The 19232-nt window shown below is 34.2% G+C and overlaps 2 protein-coding genes and 2 pseudogenes across 3 annotated transcripts; all 4 read right to left on the bottom strand.

Moving 5' to 3' along the window:
• Positions 1-1189: 1189 nt before the first annotated feature.
• LOC148207900 (cytochrome P450 71AU50 pseudogene) lies at positions 1190-1959 on the bottom strand (annotated as a pseudogene).
• On the bottom strand, positions 1901-3297 carry LOC148207901 (cytochrome P450 71AU50 pseudogene; annotated as a pseudogene). Its single transcript, XR_015787591.1, has 2 exons — positions 2172-3297; positions 1901-2030 (listed from the first exon to the last, which is right to left on the bottom strand). The product of XR_015787591.1 is annotated as a cytochrome P450 71AU50 pseudogene (transcript).
• Positions 3298-5183: 1886 nt separating this feature from the next.
• On the bottom strand, positions 5184-7776 carry LOC111005329 (cytochrome P450 71AU50). Its single transcript, XM_022276791.2, has 2 exons — positions 6744-7776; positions 5184-6116 (listed from the first exon to the last, which is right to left on the bottom strand). The coding sequence occupies exons 1-2, from the start codon at positions 7614-7616 to the stop codon at positions 5478-5480; spliced, it is 1512 nt and encodes a 503-aa protein (XP_022132483.1). The 5' UTR covers positions 7617-7776; the 3' UTR covers positions 5184-5477.
• Positions 7777-12139: 4363 nt separating this feature from the next.
• Positions 12140-13976, bottom strand: LOC111005413 (cytochrome P450 71AU50). The gene is made up of 2 exons (XM_022276894.2): positions 13037-13976; positions 12140-12947 (listed from the first exon to the last, which is right to left on the bottom strand). The coding sequence occupies exons 1-2, from the start codon at positions 13916-13918 to the stop codon at positions 12333-12335; spliced, it is 1497 nt and encodes a 498-aa protein (XP_022132586.1). The 5' UTR covers positions 13919-13976; the 3' UTR covers positions 12140-12332.
• Positions 13977-19232: the final 5256 nt, after the last annotated feature.

Genomic DNA, 19232 nt, shown 5'->3' on the forward strand with positions numbered 1-19232 from the left:
GGCCTTAGTATTATTTAATGCTATGGAAGAAGCTGGTGAGAAACCTGATTTAGTTACAGTTCTTTCTCCTGATATCAGGTTGTGGTAAAGCAGGGGCACTTGAGCTAGGACATTGGATCGAACGCTATTCATTTTACATGGATTGAAACAAGATGTGGTTGTTTCCAATGCATTAATAGACATTTATGGAAAAGTGGAAGCATGAGTGATGCTCGAGACGTATTTTTACGGTTTGCCTAAATAAACCATCGTCTCTTGGAACGGCCATGATTGCGCTTGTGCTTGAATGGGGAATTTAGAGAAGCCTTAGATATCTTCCATCTGATGTCAGAGTCGGGAATAATGCCAAACCATGTCACGTTTGGTAGTGTTCTTCAAGCTTGCTCTCATGAAGGCTATCTTGAGAAGGGAGGGAATGTTTTATGATGATGACTGAAAGATATGGTATAAATCCTGGTTTGGATCATTATTCCTGCATGATAGACCTGCTTGGACGGGGGGGAAAGGAAGCTCATTGAAGCCTGGGTTATTCAAGATATGCCTATGGAGCCTGATGTGGGCATATGGGGTGCATTGCTTGGTGCTTGTAAGATCACCGCAACATGCAAATCGGTGAATATGTGTCTCGTAATCTCTTTGAATTGCAGCCGCAGGTTGCAGTTTCGTTTGTTGAGATGGCTAATATATATGCATCAGTTGGAAGATGGGATAGAGTTGCAGATATGAGAAAAATGATGAGATCAAACAAGTGAGGAAATCTCCTGGGAAAAGTACTGTTCAAGTGAATGGAAAGTCTCATGTGTTTATTGTTGAGGACAGAGGCCATCATGACAGCTTGCTTATTTATTGCAGTGTTTGAAAATTAACTCTGCAGTTTGAAAGAAGAAGAATCCACGTCGCATGCCCAATAACTGTTGAAAATGATATGGAATTATGCTGATTGTCCTTGTTCCAATTCTTATGGTTAGAATAGAAAGACAAGTTTCTGGAGGTGGTGTCATGTTCAGGTCCGTTATTTTGCCACCCATATAATCTTTTAGCATCTTCTCAAAGAAATTGCTGGAAAGTGTACTTCTTTGGAAACCTTTTAAGATGACGAAATGAGCCCCATTTCACCTGTCTACCGATGGAAACAAAAATACAAAGCTATGGAATGATGAACAAGGAGAAGGAGAAATTTAAAAGACTCTAAACAAGGAGAGATTTTAATGGTTTATAAATCTTGCCAACCAAACACACCTTTCAACTAGAGTCCACACATAAAAAGCCAACAACATACTATAGCTCTTTTAAGTTAGATTTAAATGGTTCATCATTATTTGCATTTTATTAGGAATATTAGAACTATTGATAGTACAAAAGTTGATAACATTCTATAGTAGTTATTTGACTAAGTTATTTGCAACACTCAACTTGTTAGTTTTGAAGACGATAAATAGGAGTAACCATAAGATCTTGAGCTCTGGGACAAGTTAAACCAAATTCTTCTGTCATATCCAATTCAGCTGGTAACATACCATTCGGAAGCTTCCAATCAAAGCAATGCACAAGTTGAGCTATCACGAAATGAACCACGACTAGACCCATATGCATTCCAGGGCAACCTCTTCGACCAGATCCAAAGGGAATCAATTGGAAATCTCTTCCTTTCACATCCACCTGACTACCAATAAACCTTTCGGGAAAGAATTTTTCTGGGTCAACCCAGGAGTTAGGATCTTGTCCAATTGCCCATGCATTCACTATTATGCGTGATTTTTTAGGAATATGGTAGCCATTAACAGTACAGTCTTCAAGAGACTCGTGTGGAACTAATAACGGAGCTGCTGGATGTACCCTGAGAATTTCCTTAACGAACATGTCCAAGTATTCCAAGTGATCCAAATCTGATTCTTCCACCCTCCTATCCAAACCCACCACTTTTTGTAATTCCTCTTGCAGTTTTTCATGACCTGTGGATGCTTTATGAGCTCAGCTATCGCCCATCCGACAGTGGTGGCTGAAGTGTCCATTGCTGCAACAAGCATATCCTAAAAAATGGGTTAAGCCAATTAGAACAACCAAGAATTGAAAATCCTTTGCCCAAGTGTACAAGTTGATAAATTTGGAGTGACTTTATACCTAAAAAGAAGAAAGTCATAATTAATTAAATGTGTGAGAAGTTTACTTACAAGAATTATGGCTTTGATGCTAGACCGATCAATTTGGTACTCGGTTTCTTGGGAGCCCATGATGTCCAACATGACATCCACAAAATCTTTGGTTTTGTTTTCATTCTTGGATTCAAGATGTTCATCAATAATCTTCTCAAAGAACCCATCAATATCTTACTAATAGCTTTTGAACGACGGTTCAACCCTTGAAGATCAAGCGCTGCAATACAAGGAATAAAATCTCCCAAGTTAGGAGTAGCCACCAACTGCATGGCCTCTTGTATCACAGACTTGAAACCCCTCTCATCGAACTCTGCGTCTGCATATTTCTTTCCAAACACCATCAAACAAGTCATATCTGTGTTCAGAGAAGCAATTTTAGAACTAAGATTTATGACAACATGATCTTTGGCAGCATCTCGAAGATAATGGACCAACAACCCGACCTCCTCCCTTCTCATTGATCTGAAAGAATTGACTTTGTGATGGCTAAGCAATTCAAGCGTGCACATTTTGCGCATATTACGCCAATAAGAGCCATATTGAGCGAACCCCAAGTTCTTTTGACCATAAGACATGTACTTGGAGGCCTCAAAAAATGGGCGGCTCGCAAAAACAAGGTCATGGGTTTTGAGGAAGAGCTCCGCAGCTTGAGGAGAAGTGACAATGATGGTGGGTACAATGCCTAGTCTCATGTACATAATGGATCCATATTTTTGAGACAAATCACGAAGATCTCTATGAGGGAGCTTCCCCAGCAAATGAAGGCTACCAAAAACTGGAAATCCTCTAGGACCAGGAGGCAATTTGTTCTGACTTCTGAACAGCCATGGTTTTAAGATCAGAAGAGCAAGACCAGCCAGAGCAACAGCGAGCAAAATCCAAGCCATTAGGAGATTAATGGTAAGGCTGTTTGGAATCTGGCTTCTTTAAAAGAACAGAGATCAATTGCCGTCCGCTCGATGAATACAAGGCTTTGTGTCTTCGGGAATGTAAATTTATAATATCAGTTATGATATGTGTGGATGCAAATGGGAGTCGGTATGGAGCCCAAGCGGGCAAGGACTTTTGAAGCATTTGGTCATATCAGTTTAGAGGTCTAGAGTTCGAACTACTCCTTTTTTTTTTTTTTTTAATCTCGAGTTTGAACTTTCAAGTGAGCAAATACAAAAAAAAAAACTTTGATGTCTCTCGGATCCGGTCTTGAAGCAGGCGTAGGCGTAGGTGTTGAATAAATTAGCACAAAAGGAAAAAGACAATCGCTCGAAGAAAGTAATTTTTATTACGAAATTCTCTCTCACACTTTCTCACTTTTCTCACTCACTTCACTTAATTCACTCTCTTCACTTTATTCCCTTAATTGTCTCACCTATGGGGACATCCCTGGGGAAGGATCAGATTTTTATAGACCCTTTTTGATCTCACATATTCTTCTTATCCAAAGAATTCTCTAGAATCTCTTAGAGCCTAAAGAAAAACTAAGATATTTCTAGATCTTATTCCTTAGATATTTATTTACAATCTTCCAGATAATCTAAAGAAAACTATTCTGTATACCGGTAGAAACTTACAACTATAGTTAGTGTTGTATTTATTTTAACACAAGTGCTCGAGTATAAGGGAGCAAAGTTCCTAACTCCCGATTGTAAAAAAAAAAAAGATGGGAAGTTGATAGGGAAGTTATTGGTTGTTCCTTTTTAGATGATGTTTCGTGATTTATAATTGATTTGGATATTAACTAATATGGAGAATGTGGGATCCATATGACTTTTGGTTAATATTTTGTTTTGCATTTTATTTTTTTAACAAAACTTAATTCGTTTGTTCTTGATGTTCGTATTGAAAAGTTTGATTTAACACGTATCTTATTTTAATCCATATATATCTCACCCCGTTTGTCTGTTCTTGATGTTTGTATTGAAGATTTTTATCTACATCTATCTTATTTAATCGCCTATTTTTAGTTTTGTTGGTTTCCTTTCCTTCAAGTTGAGGAGCAAGAGACAAAGCAACATGTCTTTCATGTATGTCATTTCATATAAAGTCATTTGATATAATTCTTAAATAATAGCGATTGAATCATTCCAAAAAAAAAAAAAAAATTGATTGATTACTTAAATTTTAACCATGTTGTAAACTTCAATCAATCTTTTTATTTTCCTCCCATTTAGATCCGAGGAACATAGTTTAATTGGTTATAACATAATATATCTTTTGTAAAGGTTAAATGTTAAATTTTTTTTTTCCGAAGGATGAATGTTTTATTTTGATGAAAAGGTACCATATCATCAAGAGTATGTAAGAAACATATCTACAAAAAGAAATACTTAAATAAATACATTCTAATGGAGAGAAATAGTAGCTAGAGAAGCGCGAGATCTTTCGGCCTCTGAAAAGATACGATTATTGCGTTCCAACCATAAATTCCACGGAGAGCCAAATGTGTTACTCCAAAGAATGTCTTGTTGGCTCTTGAGAGGGTTTGATAGATGCTCGAGTATAAAAGCATCGAAGCAATTGGGAATAATAGTTTGTATTTCGAATATGGAAAGGAGATGAGACCAAAGGGCAATGCAAGAACAAATGGTCTAATGATTCTTTCACTGTTATGGCAAAGGATACACCAGTCAGGATTGTCAGCTATGGAGGGAAAGTGAGCTTGAAGCTTATCTGCACTATTAAGGCCTCTGTGAGCTTGAAGCTTATCTGCACTATTAAGGCCTCTGTGGAATAGACACCAAAGGAAGAATCTACATTTTTTTTGGAATGAGATGGCTCCAGAAGAGATCTCAAAAAGCTTGATGAATCGGATTGGTTCAAACCATATAAGAGGGTTTTCATTATCTGAACTGAAAGAACTCCAGTTGGAGAATTGCCCCCATATGATTCTGAAAGCTTAAAACTCTCGAGTCAGTTCAGTTATTTATTTTTTGTATTTCTAATTTGATCCATCCTTACTATATAATTATACTATAAATAAATATTTCTACTTTATAACAGGAATTGTTTTTAAGATTTGAACTCACGGCATTTAAGTCGGATATAAGTGCCTTTAACACATTGAACTATGCTTTATTAGATTTCTTTTTTTCTAGCACAGTACATCAAAATGTGGAACACCTACCTATAACATATGTAAAATCTCCAACCTATAAATCTTACTAGTGTCCACAAAGACCAAAGATATGACAACATTCTTAACCTAATGAGCTCTTGAGCAAGTTACCAACAAAATCATTACTAACGAAGACGCCGCGACTATGCATGCCAGACTATTTCTCATCTTCGAAAGGCAACCAACGAAACAGCCACATGCAATCATCGTCAAAGCAGCCCACCTTGAGTTCGACTCGACAGCCCGCGATAGATAGGAGTAACTATAAGATCTTGAACTCTAGGACAAGTTAAGCCAAATTCTTCCGTTATATCCAATTCAGTAGGCAATATACCACCTGGAAGTTTCCAATCAAAACAATGTACAAGTTGAGCTATTATTAAGTGAACTACAATTAGAGCCATATGTATTCCAGGACAACTTCTTCGACCAGCTCCAAATGGAATTAGTTGAAAATCTCTTCCTTTTAAGTCCACTTTGCTATCAATAAACCTCTCAGGAAAGAATTTTTCTGCATTAGTCCAGACACTTGGGTCTCGTGCAATTGCCCATGCATTCACTATTATACGTGATCTTTTAGGAATAAAGAAGTTATTGATTGTGCAATCTTCAAGAGACTCATGTGGAGCTAATATTGGACCGGGAGGATGCAACCTGAGAGTCTCTTTAACTATCATGTCCAAGTATTTCATGTGACCCAAGTCGGATTCTTCCACCTTTCTATTCAAACCCACGACATTTTCTAATTCTTCCTGTAATTTCTTCATTACTTGTGGATGTTTGATGAGCTCGAATAGTACCCATCCCATGGTGGTGGCCGAAGTGTCTACTGCCCCCAGAACCATGTCCTAAAAATGAGGTATACAATTATTAGTGCATATAGTTGTTAAAAAAGAAAAAATGATTCACATTAATTTACTAAACCAACAAAAAAAAACACATTCAATATTTATACGAGGGATCAAACCATTAAACGCATTGAATGACGATCTGACATTGGTCGGTCAGTTTATATTATGGTTCGGCCGGTATCGGTTTTGCATTTTACAAAACCTATTGGTTGGTTGGTCGAAAAAACCAAAATACCCACCGAATATTAGAAAAAAAGGGTAAAAATACCAACCTTCTAGCCCCTTCTTTGGTTTTCTCGAAACCACCCAAAATTCTTTTTTTTTTTTATTTTTTATAATGGTTTATTAATCCTCCTTTTCTCACCTCACCTCTATCCCGAGGTACTCCTCCCCGTTTCCCATCATATTTCATATTCTTTCCCGTGCATTTTCTCTCTTTTTCCACTTCTTTTGTTTTTCACGTCAATTCGATCTCCATCGTGTTCGTGTTCTTCTTCTTTCTTCCGTTAAAAAAATAGAAAAAGAAAAAGGATATCATTAAATCATGAGTTAGATGGTAGATCAAGCTTCTCTCAGAAAACCCATCAAATAATTCATGAATACAGAAACAAAATGTTTACTTACAAAAATGACGGCTTTGATGTCGGATCGATTGATTTGATACTCAGTTCCTCGAGAGCCCAAAATGTCCAACATGGCATCTACAAAATCCTTGGTATGATTCTTAGATTCACGAAGATGTTCATCTATGATGCTCTCTAGAAACCCATCAAGTACTTTATTAACAAATTTTGCTCGACGATTCAACCCTTGAAGATCAAGTGGTGCAATACAAGGAATGAAATCCGCCAAGTTAGGAGCTGCTCCTAATCGCGAGGCCTCTCGCAGCAGCCATTTAAAACTCCTCCCATGAACTTCTTCCCCTTCATATTTTCTTCCAAAGATCACCAAACAGGTCATTTCTAAAGTAAGAGAGAAGATTTTGGAAGTAAGATCCACAGCCACACCACTTTTTGCAGCCTCTCGAAGATCCTCAATCAATAAGCCAACTTCTTCCCTTCTCACTGACTCGAAAGAACTGATTTTGTGGCTGCTAAGCAACTCAAGAGTGCACGTTTTGCGCATATTGCGCCAATAAGAGCCGTATGGAGCAAATAGAACGTCCTTTTGACCATGAAATATATAGTTGATGACCTCACTGTGTGGGCGACTGGCAAAAACAAGGTCATGGGTTTTGAGGAACAGCTCTGCAGCTTCAGGGGAAGAGACGATAATGGTGTGAACAAGACCAAGTTTCATGTGCATGATTGGTCCGTATCTTTGAGACAGACGATGAAAATCTCTGTGGGGAAGCTTTCCTAACAAGTGAAGGCAACCCAGAATTGGAAACCCTTTGGGACCAGGAGGCAGTTTCTTGTGGCTGTTCCTCAATAGCCATGGTCGGAAGAGAAGTGCAAGAGCAAGAAGAGGAACAATTATGATCCAAATCAAACCCATTTTTGTGATGAGGTTTCTAAAGCGCTACACAATTTAAATTAGGGGGCAACTGGATCAGGTTGGGTCAGTTGTTGGATAATCTCGAACTGACCCGAAGATAATGAGGAAAGTTTGTTAACATCTACAAATTAAAGAGGAAAGTTTGTTAAACATCTTAATATTATAGTTTGGTCTAATAGTCAATAAGAACCAATGGTAAACTAAATAGAGTAGTATCAAACATGAAAAGTTGGATTGATGGATGGTCTTCAATTAATACTATCAATAATTGATTTCTCAAAAAAAAAAAAACTACCAATAATTGGATGAAAATTATTTCCGATACATCTGTTAATATGTTTTGATATCTTACCACATCAACGTTTCTTAGTCGTTAATACATTAACTCTAAGATCTCGAATTCTGGGTCAAGCTAAACAGAATTTTTTGACAATATACTATCGAAGGCTTCAAATCAAAGTAATGCACAAATAGAACTACTGTTAAACGAATCATTGATAGACCCATTTGTATTCCAGGACAATCTCTTTAGTGAGATCCAAATAAAATTAGTTTTTTAACCTATCACATTCACCTAGTTATGTCTCTTTTCAGATGAATATAGACCTACATTCTATGGGATGATATAAGAACGATTGCTTTCTCTTGGTCATCTAAATAAAAGTTTCTTTTTGTAATTATGGCATTTCCACATTTCTTTAAATTGAAGTGATTTCGTTTAGCCTCCCTTTGTTGTATGTTTCTTACCTACCTTTTGAATGAATGATCGATCTTTTTTTTATTTAAAAAAAAAAGAACATTCACCTAGATACCAAATAACCTCTCCAAGAAATAATTTTTATTTGTAAATTCAACCTGCTAGAATCTTGTCTAATTGTCTGCATTCAATATTTTGGAAAATTAGGTGGAATAACATATAAGCTATTGGCACTGCAATCTTGAAGAGACTTGTTTGACACTATAACAATTGAGTTAGTAGATGCCACTTAAAAGATCTGATTGAGAACCATGTGTAAGTATCACTACGGGGATGTTTAATGAGTTTAGAGCAGTGATTATTGAATTATTGTTGTTGGAGTTGCAACAAGCAAATAAAGAGACTACAAGTAAATCTGAATATAATTTAATAGATAAAGATGTTGATTACAATCATAAAAATCCTCATGTCTCGAGAGTGGTTGAACTCGAAAACAAAATGAAAAAGCAGGCAGAGAGACAACATAAATAGTGGGTTCCATTATTATAGGCCCTGCTCCCAACATCCCACGTGCTTGGTGTAGGGAACTGAAAAATTATAAAAGATTACAAATAGTACTATCAATAATTCATAAATTGAGGATGCAAAGTTATCTTCTGATATTTTTATTCTATCAAAAGTAATTGATAAAGACACGTCCTTTAACCTCTTTTAATATAATTATTTGGTCCGTAGCAAAAAAAAAAAAATACCATTTTCATTTCGTGTTTCATTTTTAGGAGATATTTGTGAGTGATTTTGGGATGACGAGAAAACTTTTACTTTTGTCAAAATTATTTTCATTTTAAAATATAATGTTTAACATGATTCATAAATGATTTTAGAAAAGCAAAATAACTTTAAATGATTCCTGGTCAAACCTCTCGAGGGTGATTTTCAAATGATTTTTTATTAAAAAGAATTAATAGAAAACTAGTTTATTATTTTAATTTTCAAAATGATCCTGACAAAAAAATAAAATTGATTTTGAGTAAAGCTACAATTATTTTAAATTGATTTTTGGAATATTAGTGGGTAGATAATTTTTGCTGAGGGAATGGATGTGAATCACCTCTTAAAATCAGCCATTATTTTCAATGATAAGATTTTCTATAGTTTTTCCCCTCTTTCTCTACATTGTCTTATTGGGGTTATCTTGTTTTCTGTCTAAGATGATTTTTGGGCTGACCAAACTAGGTGGATCCACTCGAGCCGACTAACATGTGGTTGACCACCTCAAACCGACCGACACAAGCTCAAGTTTGACCAAGCCAGGCCAACCAGCTCGACAAGTGACAAGCACGAGCCCAATGACCCTCCAGAATGACCATCTATGATCGACCAGCAAGGACCTGACGACCTCAAGACGATCATCCCCATCACCAACCCTAATTGGCCAATTTGGATAAACCAGTCGAGGCTAACCAGACTAGGTCGACCATCTTGGGATCAACCATTCCCAAGCCAAACCACCTCGAATTGTCCAGCCTGAGTCGATCAACCCGAGTCAACTAGCCAAAGCCAACCACATTTCATTTAATTTCATGATTTTCTAAGTTATCTATTGTCAACCTCACTCCTTATGCCAAAACGAGTATAGTTCAATGGTAATTGACATATATTTCCAACCAAGAGATTGCAAGTTCAATCCCTCACCCTCTACATGTTGTACTGAAAAAAAAAGTATCACTCGTTATCTTGAGTTAATTGTATAAAATATTAACTTCTATTTTATTTTGCATGGATTATATTGATGTATAAAAACTACCAAATTATTATCCTATTTAAAATTATGAAACACAAGGAATTCACGCTACCGTCATAGTGTAATGTTTTAGAAAAAATCAGAAAAAAAGAAGAAGAAGAAACAATTTTGTTAAATGGAATTTGCCCACAATACTTGGAAATGTTGGACGAGTTACCTATCTATTTAGTAATGAGATTTTAAAATGACACTTTTAATTCTTGAAGTTTTAAAGATGGTTCTAAATAGTCATTGAAATAAATTAAGGGTTAGTTTGACTAATGAAAAGATTACGTGGCTATTATTTGTTAAATGAGATGCGATTATGTGACAAAATATATTACTTTTTTGTTGGCATATGTGATGGAATTAACTTCTTCCTCTTGCACAACCTACACATAAGTTGTCAAAGTGAGAATAGCTCAACGGTAATTGACATATATCTCAAACCAAGAGATTTGTGAGTTTGATCCTCCACCCCTGTTGTACTAAAAAAACCTAGACATAAGTTAATGTGCATCTATTTCTAACCAAAAGGTGGAGAGTTCAAATTCCACCACACGTACTAAAGAAAATTTTCCTTATTGCTCTCCCTCCTTCCCTCTCTCACTCCAGATCTTAAATGACTCATTTCAGATGTTGAACGAAATAGTTCAAATGTTTCAGATCTATAATGAAATGTGGTGGCGGCGATTTGTGACGAGCGAGTGGTTGCACCGGTTCATCGGAGAAGGAGAGAAGTAGTATGAAAGAAAGGAGGGAGAGTCCCAAAACGTTTTAGATCTGGAACGAGGATGGGGCTTTGGCGGTGGGGGTGGTAGTAGAGAAGGAGAGGAGGGAGAATGACGAATAAAGAAGTTTTTTTTTAGTACAACATGTATGAGTGGGGGATCGAACTTACAACCTTGTAATTGGAGATATATGCTAATTACTGCTAAGCTATCTTCGCTTTGGCAAGGAGGAAATCGTTTCATTTTCCATGTTACATGTAAATAAATAAAAAGTAATATAAAAGTATTATATTTTGCCACGTAATCAGAGTCCACTCAACAAATAATGCTCACATCATTTTTTCGTTCAGTTAGTTTCAAGGACTGTTAGAACCATTTTAAACTTTTTTTATTATTTAGTACAACACCCATTTTTAAAACTTGAGGAACTACCGGTGTTAATCATTTTGATTTTGAAACTTTAAGGATGACTAAATAGACATTTAACTGAAACTTAAGACATGGTAAAACTATTCGTCACCTATTAAATCTGGAAGAAATTGAATCCAAGAAATTCAATATAGTGAAAATCTTAGAAAATTTGACGGAATAGGCATTCTCCACAGTCTTTTTTGTTTCGTAATCACCCTTTTAAAAACATAAGTTTTCTAGGCATACATTTGCTGAGATCACTTAGATATCAAATGACTTCATTACCCCTCAACTGAAGAGAGATGAGAGAGCGAGAGGAGAGAGGAGGGAGAGGAGAGGGGAGAGAGTAGAGAGACGAGAGAGAGAAAGAGAGCGAAAGAGAGAGAGCGAGAGCGAAAGAGAGGGAGAGAGACAGTGCGAGAGAGAGCGAGAAGAGAGGGAGAGCAAGAGAGGAGAGAGTAGAGGGTAGGGAAAGTCATTTGGTATATAGAGTGATGTCAGCCACGATTAGAAAGCATAGGTTTTGAAAAGAGTGACTAAAAAACAATACAATTTCCCAAAAATCTTAAGTTGTTCAATTATTAATTAAACTTTATATATTTCTAACGTGAACGTAATTTAATAGTTTCAAATCTTCCACTCAATCATTTATTATTATTATTATTTTTCAATGTGACAAATTAGGGATGACACTTTAAACCTCCGCTATAAAAAAGTAAAGTAGAGGTCAATTATTCGACGTATGCTCATGTTGTTCTCATTCATGGTTGATGAAATAGGAAAACAAAAAATAAATTATATAATTCTACTTTGATCTGACGTCAAATTAAAAATTATCTTCGTTTCAAAAGAAAAAGAAAATTATCTAATGGTGTCTATGCATATTTTCATCGGAATATAATTACTCCCATAAATAAACATTTTACTCTAGTAGAATTAATACTTTAAACATAGTAAACCAAATAAAAGTACACGCGGAGCGGTCCTAAATATCAAATTTTCCAACCTAGAAATCTTGCTAGGGTCCACAAAGACAAACCTCGTACCATTCTTAATATCTTTTTAACTTTTAAGCAACTTATCCACACAACCTATTAGTTATAAAGACGGTAAATAGGAGTCACCATAAGATTTTGAGCTCTAGGAGACGTTAAACCAGATTTTTCAGACATATCTAATTCAATTGGTAACATATCATTTGGAAGCTTCCAATCAAAACAGTGCACAAGTTGAGCTATTACCATATGAACTATGGTTAGACCCATTTCCATTCCCGGACAACCTCTTCGTCCAGCTCCGAATGGGATTAGTTGAAAATGTTTTCCTTTCATATCCACTTGGTTGCCAATAAACCTCTCTGGAAAGAACTTTTCTACATCAATCCAAACACTTGGATCTCGTCCAATTGCCCATGCATTCACTATTACACGTGACTTTTTAGGAATATAGAAGTTATCGATTGTGCAATCTTCAGACGACTCATGTGGAACTAATAACGGACCTGGAGGATGCAACCTGAGAATTTCTTTAACTATCATGTCCAAGTATTTCAAGTAATCCAAGTCTGATTCTTCCACCATCCCACTCAATCCCACAACCTTTTCTAATTCTTCTTGTAATTTCTTCATTACACGTGGGTGTTTGACAAGCTCAGACAGTGCCCATTCGATAGTGGTGGCCGTAGTGTCAGTTGTCGCTAGAACCATATCCTAAAATGAGGGAGGTTTATCAGAGCATAGATTCTTTTTATAAAACCCATCGAATATTATAAATACAGAAATAGATAATGTTTACTTACAAGGATTATGGCTTTGATGTTAGATCGATCAATTTGATACTCAGTTTCTCGAGAGCCCACGATGTCCAACATGACATCTACAAAATCTTTGGTCTCGTTATCGGCTTCACGAAGGTGTTCATCTATAATGCTTTCTAGAAACCCATCAAGCACTTTGCCAACAGATTTTGCTCGACGGTTCAGCCCTTGAAGATCAAATGGTGCAATACAAGGAATTAAATCCCCCAAGTTAGGAGCTGCTCCCAATCGCAAGGCCTCTTGAACCACCCATTTAAAACCCCTCTCATCATCAACTTCTTTTCCTACATATTTCCTTCCAAAGATCATCAGACAAGTCATGTCTAAATTAAGAGAGAAGATCTTGGAAGTAAGATCCACAGCCACACCAGTTTTTGCAGCCTCTCGAAGATCCTCAGTCAACAATCCAACCTCTTCCCTTCTCATCGATTTGAAAGATTGGACTTTGTGGCTGTTGAGTAACTCGAGAGTGCACATTTTGCGCATGTTGCTCCAATAAGAGCCGTATGGAGCAAACAGAATGTTCTTTAGACCATAAGCTATGTGGGTGAAGACCTCACTTGGTGGGCGATTGGCGAAAACAAGATCGTAGGTTTTGAGAAACAGCTCTGCAGCTCGTGGGGAAGAGACAACAATGGTGTGTACAAGACCAAGTTTGATGTGCATGATTGGTCCATATGTTTGAGACAAGCGATGAAGATCTCTGTGTGGATTCTTTCCAAACAAATGAAGGCAACCCAGAATTGGAAACCCTTTGGGACCAGGAGGCAGTTTATTCTTGTGGCTGTTCCTCAAGTACAGCCATGGCCGGAGCACAAGTGCAAGAGCAAGAAGATGAAAAATTAAGATCCAAATGCAACACATTTTTGTGATAAGGTTTCTAATGCACTACACAATTTAAATTAGGGGTTAACTGAATTGGGTTGGGTAGGTTTTCAGGACAAACCCGAACCGACCTGAAGATTGCAACGCTTAAATATAATTTAAGGTAGAAATTGAGTTGAGGTCTAATTTTATGAAATTTAAAATTTAATGTAAAAAGGGATACATTTTTGCTAACTCCAAAAGTAAAAATTTGATTTCTTCCCAAAATATCTACGAATTTAAGAGGAAAGTTTGCTAACATTTTAACCTTCATGATTTAGTCTAGTTGGTCAATAAAGATCAATATAGATAGTAAAGAACTCAGAGGAAATAAGTTCAAACTATAGTGACCACTTATCAAAGTATTTGATATCCTACGAGTTACATTAGAATTACATTGTGAGCTAAAAAGAAAAGGATATCTCGTTGAAAAGAAAAGTGACTTTACACAAATTTATAATATATATGAACTATTTCTCTCATTATCAATTAATTTTGAAATATAACATCATAAATATTGATAGGTGACATCAAGACACTTATCACGATCATAAAAATAGAACCTTAATTCAAACGTGGTTGAACTAAAAACAAAACGGAAAAGCGAGCAGAGACGACAAGAAATAGTGCGTTCCATTCAAGGTCTGTTCCCAACTTCCCACGTGCTTTGTGTAGGGGAGTGAAAAATGATAAAAGATGACAAAATACTGAAATAGTACTCTTGGAAATTCGCTGGATTGACAATGAAGTCTTCAGTACTATCAACAATTCATAAATTGAGGATGAAAATGGAACCTTCAGATATTTTTATTGTATCAAAGTAATTGATAAAGACATGTCCTTTAACCTCTTTTAATTTAATTAGTTGGTCTGTAGCAAAAAAGAAAATCTAATTATTTGGTTAAGCGGATTCGTTAACGTTTTCGTTTCATATTTCTTTAAAGTATATTTGCGAGTACTTTTGGCAGGACTAGAATTACTTTTTTTACTAAAAATTAGAGTGCACTAAGAGAGTTCGGACAATTATTGTTGTGGTTTCCTTGAGAGTTGAATAGTCATTACTATGGTGTCTTAAGAGAGCTTTGTAGAATGCTGAAAGATTCCATATGTAGTTGTAAAACACGTGGTTCGAACTTGAAGTGAATCAATAATATAAACTCATAGTGTTACATTTTTTTATCCTGAATAGCTCTAACTTTGAAGATGATTAATTTCCGATAGGAGTTGGGTGGTAGATTTGTGGTCCTGCAGAGATCCTTTTAATTGCCAACTCGCTACTCTTAATTCATAAGTCTAATCTTTCTAAAAATTACGCATGGGTATACATTTTGGTTTATTGAGCTTCGTTAGTTTGCCATTAATTATTTGAAAGGATAGGTAGTTGTATGTTTAAATTAATAATATTTGTTTCGCATCTAACTTATAAATTAATTTACTTTATTATTTTTGGTATAATAAATATTTGGTATGAATATTTAAACTTCCCAGTAGATTCCTTTTGAAATAATTGACCTAAATTATTTTGGCTTAAAAATATGAAATCAATAATCTAATACCATGTTATCCTTAAAACATTACTAAAAAAGAATTCAACCCATTATGAAAAATTTGATCAATTTCTTGAAGGGTAGGATAAAAAGAGAGAGGTACGACTGTGCAAGTGGGTGCAAGGTCTAGGGCTAGGGCCAAAAATTATATGAATTGAGAAAATAGTAGGTGAAAAATTAATATCTATTTTCTTTTTGAAGCTATAAAACTTCATGCTAAAACGTGCATCTTTATTACATGATTGGGATGCCATCTATACAAAAAGATGTGTCATTTGTCAAGAGTAAATGCAGTACTTTGTTGTAATTTATAAAGTATGAATAAAATATTTAAAATATTGTAGGTTTTCTTTAATTTTTTTTTTCATTATGTACTAAATTTTTAAAATTTAATATACATACAGAAAATTAGAATGTAAAATTTTTCTCCTCCTTCAAAATTACACAATATTATATGTGAAGAGCTGTGACTATTTTGAACAAATTTGTGATTTTCTTATTCACTTTGGAAATTAAAATTTTTTAAGCATTTTATCTCTTCCTCTTGGCCTCTCTTTTTTTTAATAAGGCAAGAATAAATACACATTGTTTACACATTTTTTTGGGATGTGATCCACTTGTGAAATTTGATAGCCATCAAGATGTCTCCAATCAACCCTTAGGAGACCACTGCGGCATTCACATCAGCAAGGAATTTCGTGGCCTTGACTTTCCATTTGTGCCGGTTTCTTCATAATTAAGTAAATAGGCTATAATTTAGCCTCGGTGTAAAATAGTTTCCTTTTGTAATTGACAGCATCCAATACTCTGCTCTACTAGCCGTTGTGTATAACAGTTGCCTTAGTGGACTGTTTATCGTGTAAGTATTATTATTTAAGTTTAATCTTTGTAGTGCAAGCATATGTAATGAAAGTGCATTTTCATATCAGTCTGATTTGAATTTCTTTAACTACTTGCATAATTCATGTCCACGGAAAATGGAAGGAATATATCCAATCTTATCTTGTCTGATCACTGTAAACAATATTCATCTATATGGTTCAACTAAAAAGTGTAGGAAAATTTAAATTTTTTCTAGTTAAACTCAACCCAATTTATTCATTTTTATTATAAACTTCTAATTTCATCTCATCGTATTCGACCTTTCACTTGAATATCATTTTTTAAGAAAATCTTAGACTTGGATATTACCCGACACTCTCTCATGCAGAGTATTAAATATTGAGCGACATTTTCATATGTTCATATGTTCGATATCAACATGAAGGTTAAATAATAGACGATATTTCTATAGTATTGAAAAAATCGATAAAATATAAAAAACATCAAAAAAATATAATCAATATAAACAAAATATTAATATTAATCCTTTTAACTTATTTAGAAAGGTGGAAATATTTATTGGTTAATCTAAATACTTTTTACAAATTTTTATTTTTATTAACTTTTTTAGAAATTATCTATCGACATCGACATTTTATGATATTTCCAACGACATTTCTATGAAATTGAGATATAGATATTATTTCCGTCGACGTCGGTATTTAAAACTTTGCCCATGACTGCGACATCTTCTTAAAGCCGGTTTGAGAATGATTTTAGAATAAGTGATTCTAACAAAAGAGATCTAAGGTGTGTTTGGGAAAATCACTTTTGCCATTAACTTCTCCTTCATCGATTATGTTTGTTAAATTATAAACTATATTTTAGGAAAATTTAAAATCACCTTAAATTGATTTTTAAAATATCACTAAGGGTATGTTTGAGATGGGTAGTAGAATTAGTGATTTTGAAAAAAGAGATTTAAGGATAATTGATTTTTCAAAATCATGGTAAAGTGATGCTTAAAAATCAATTTAAAGTGATTAAAGTGATTTTAAGCTTTATTAAGATCAATTTCTTAATTTGTCGAATATGATCAATAGGAAGAAGAGTGATTTTGACCCTTAGAGAGTTATTTTAGAAAATCAATTATCTTTATATTTCTTTTAAATCACTTATTCTATCATCATTCTCAAACACACCCTTAATTTTGTTTATATTTTCTATCGTAACTTTGTCACGTTAGCAATTGTGGCCCGGTTTCTTCCCAATAATTGTGAACGGCTGAACCCATATAGGATTTCCTCTCTCAAAAGCAAAGGATTGGTTTCAAATATATCAAATTAAAGATTTATACAATTAAATAATTATTATTATTAGTCAATATCAACATAATATGACATATACCTCCAATACAAAGTCGTGGGTTCAATTTACTGTCTAAAAACATATTAGTCCTAACTATCAAACATTTTGATAAAAATATCCTAATTTGGATTCCGAATTCCACTAATTGATTGAGCATTGCCTTGGGGCTATGGTTCCATGTCCTAAATGGGATCTAATCCCTAATTGATTTAGGATATCTTGAAGCATCCAATTAACAAATATGTCTCGTATTTTTAAACTTTTAAATATAACAAAATTATTCACTCATATCTATATTATATCGACACTCATATCAGTAATATACTATATATATATTACATACATATTGTACAGACACTCACATCAGTAATATATTATATACATATTGCAAGTCATATCAGTAGTATATTAGATGTATATTCACATACCTATATCAGTAGTTAGATAGATTATAAATATGTTACAAATATATTATAGATGTATATCATTTGGATAAAGTTGTTATTTTAAAATTGTTCACTTAAAAAGATGTTATATTTGAAAATACTAAATGTGGTTGCTATTTTACTAATTTTACTAATTATTTTTGACATATGTGTAACTACCCTTGATTAAAAAGTAATATATTATGCTAGGTTAATCACAATCCACTCAGTAAATAATGACCTTATCATCGGTTAATTGACTAACTGCCAATTAGCTTCAAAGACCTTTTTGAATCACGGTTTTAAATGTCGTTGTCCATGGAAATGTTGAGATCTCAATTTTATAAAAACATGAATAGAAAAATTATAAAAATAAAAAAACTTATAGAAAATATTTAAATTAACAAATAAGCCTACCATAATTTCTAAATAAGTTAAAATGATCAATATTTTAATATATGTCTATATTAGTTACATTTTGTTTATATTTTTCATATTTTTATCGATTTTGTTGTAATATTATGGAGATGTTGATTTACACCTCTCATGTCGATGTCGAATCCATAGATACAGGAAAATATCAATAAAAAATATTGACGGATATTTATTTAATACTATGAGTACAAGTATCTATTATAAGGCCTCGATGGCTAAATTAGACACCTCACTCAAATTTTAAGACTAAAAATGCATTTTGCTGACGACATCTAATAAATTTTCTTCAAGAAATTCAATATATTAAAAATCTGAAGTTGTTCAATTATTAATTGAAAATTATATATATTTCCAACGCGAACATAATTTATAGTTTTAAATCTTCCACTCATTCATTATTTATTTATTTTCCTGACGTGCAACTCATTATTGGTTGATGAACTAAAAAACAAAAAACAACCGAAATATTTCTACTTTGCTCCCACGTCAGACTTAAAAATTGTCTAATGGTGTCTATGTATATTTTCATGACAATATAATTACTCCATAAATAAATATTTTACTGTATTAGATTACTTTAACACAGTAAACCAAAGAAAAGTACACGTGGAAGCCATCCTACGTATAAAATTTCTAACCTAGAAATCTTATTAGGTCCAAAAGACAAACCTCATGCCATTCTTAATCTCTTTTAACTTTTGAACAAGTAACATCCTA

The sequence above is a fragment of the Momordica charantia genome, unplaced genomic scaffold (genome assembly GCF_013281855.1).
Source record: "Momordica charantia cultivar OHB3-1 unplaced genomic scaffold, Mcharantia_2.0 BLBB01000032.1, whole genome shotgun sequence".
Classification (NCBI taxonomy): Eukaryota; Viridiplantae; Streptophyta; class Magnoliopsida; order Cucurbitales; family Cucurbitaceae; genus Momordica; species Momordica charantia.

Coding starts and splice junctions, on each gene's coding strand:
- LOC111005413 (XM_022276894.2), bottom strand. CDS start 13,918: ATGTGTTGCATTTGGATCTTAATTTTTCATCTTCTTGCTCTTGCACTT. Junction 12,948..13,036: donor ACATCAAAGCCATAATCCTT/GTAAGTAAACAT, acceptor CCCTCATTTTAG/GATATGGTTCTAGCGACAAC.
- LOC111005329 (XM_022276791.2), bottom strand. CDS start 7,616: ATGGGTTTGATTTGGATCATAATTGTTCCTCTTCTTGCTCTTGCACTT. Junction 6,117..6,743: donor ACATCAAAGCCGTCATTTTT/GTAAGTAAACAT, acceptor CCTCATTTTTAG/GACATGGTTCTGGGGGCAGT.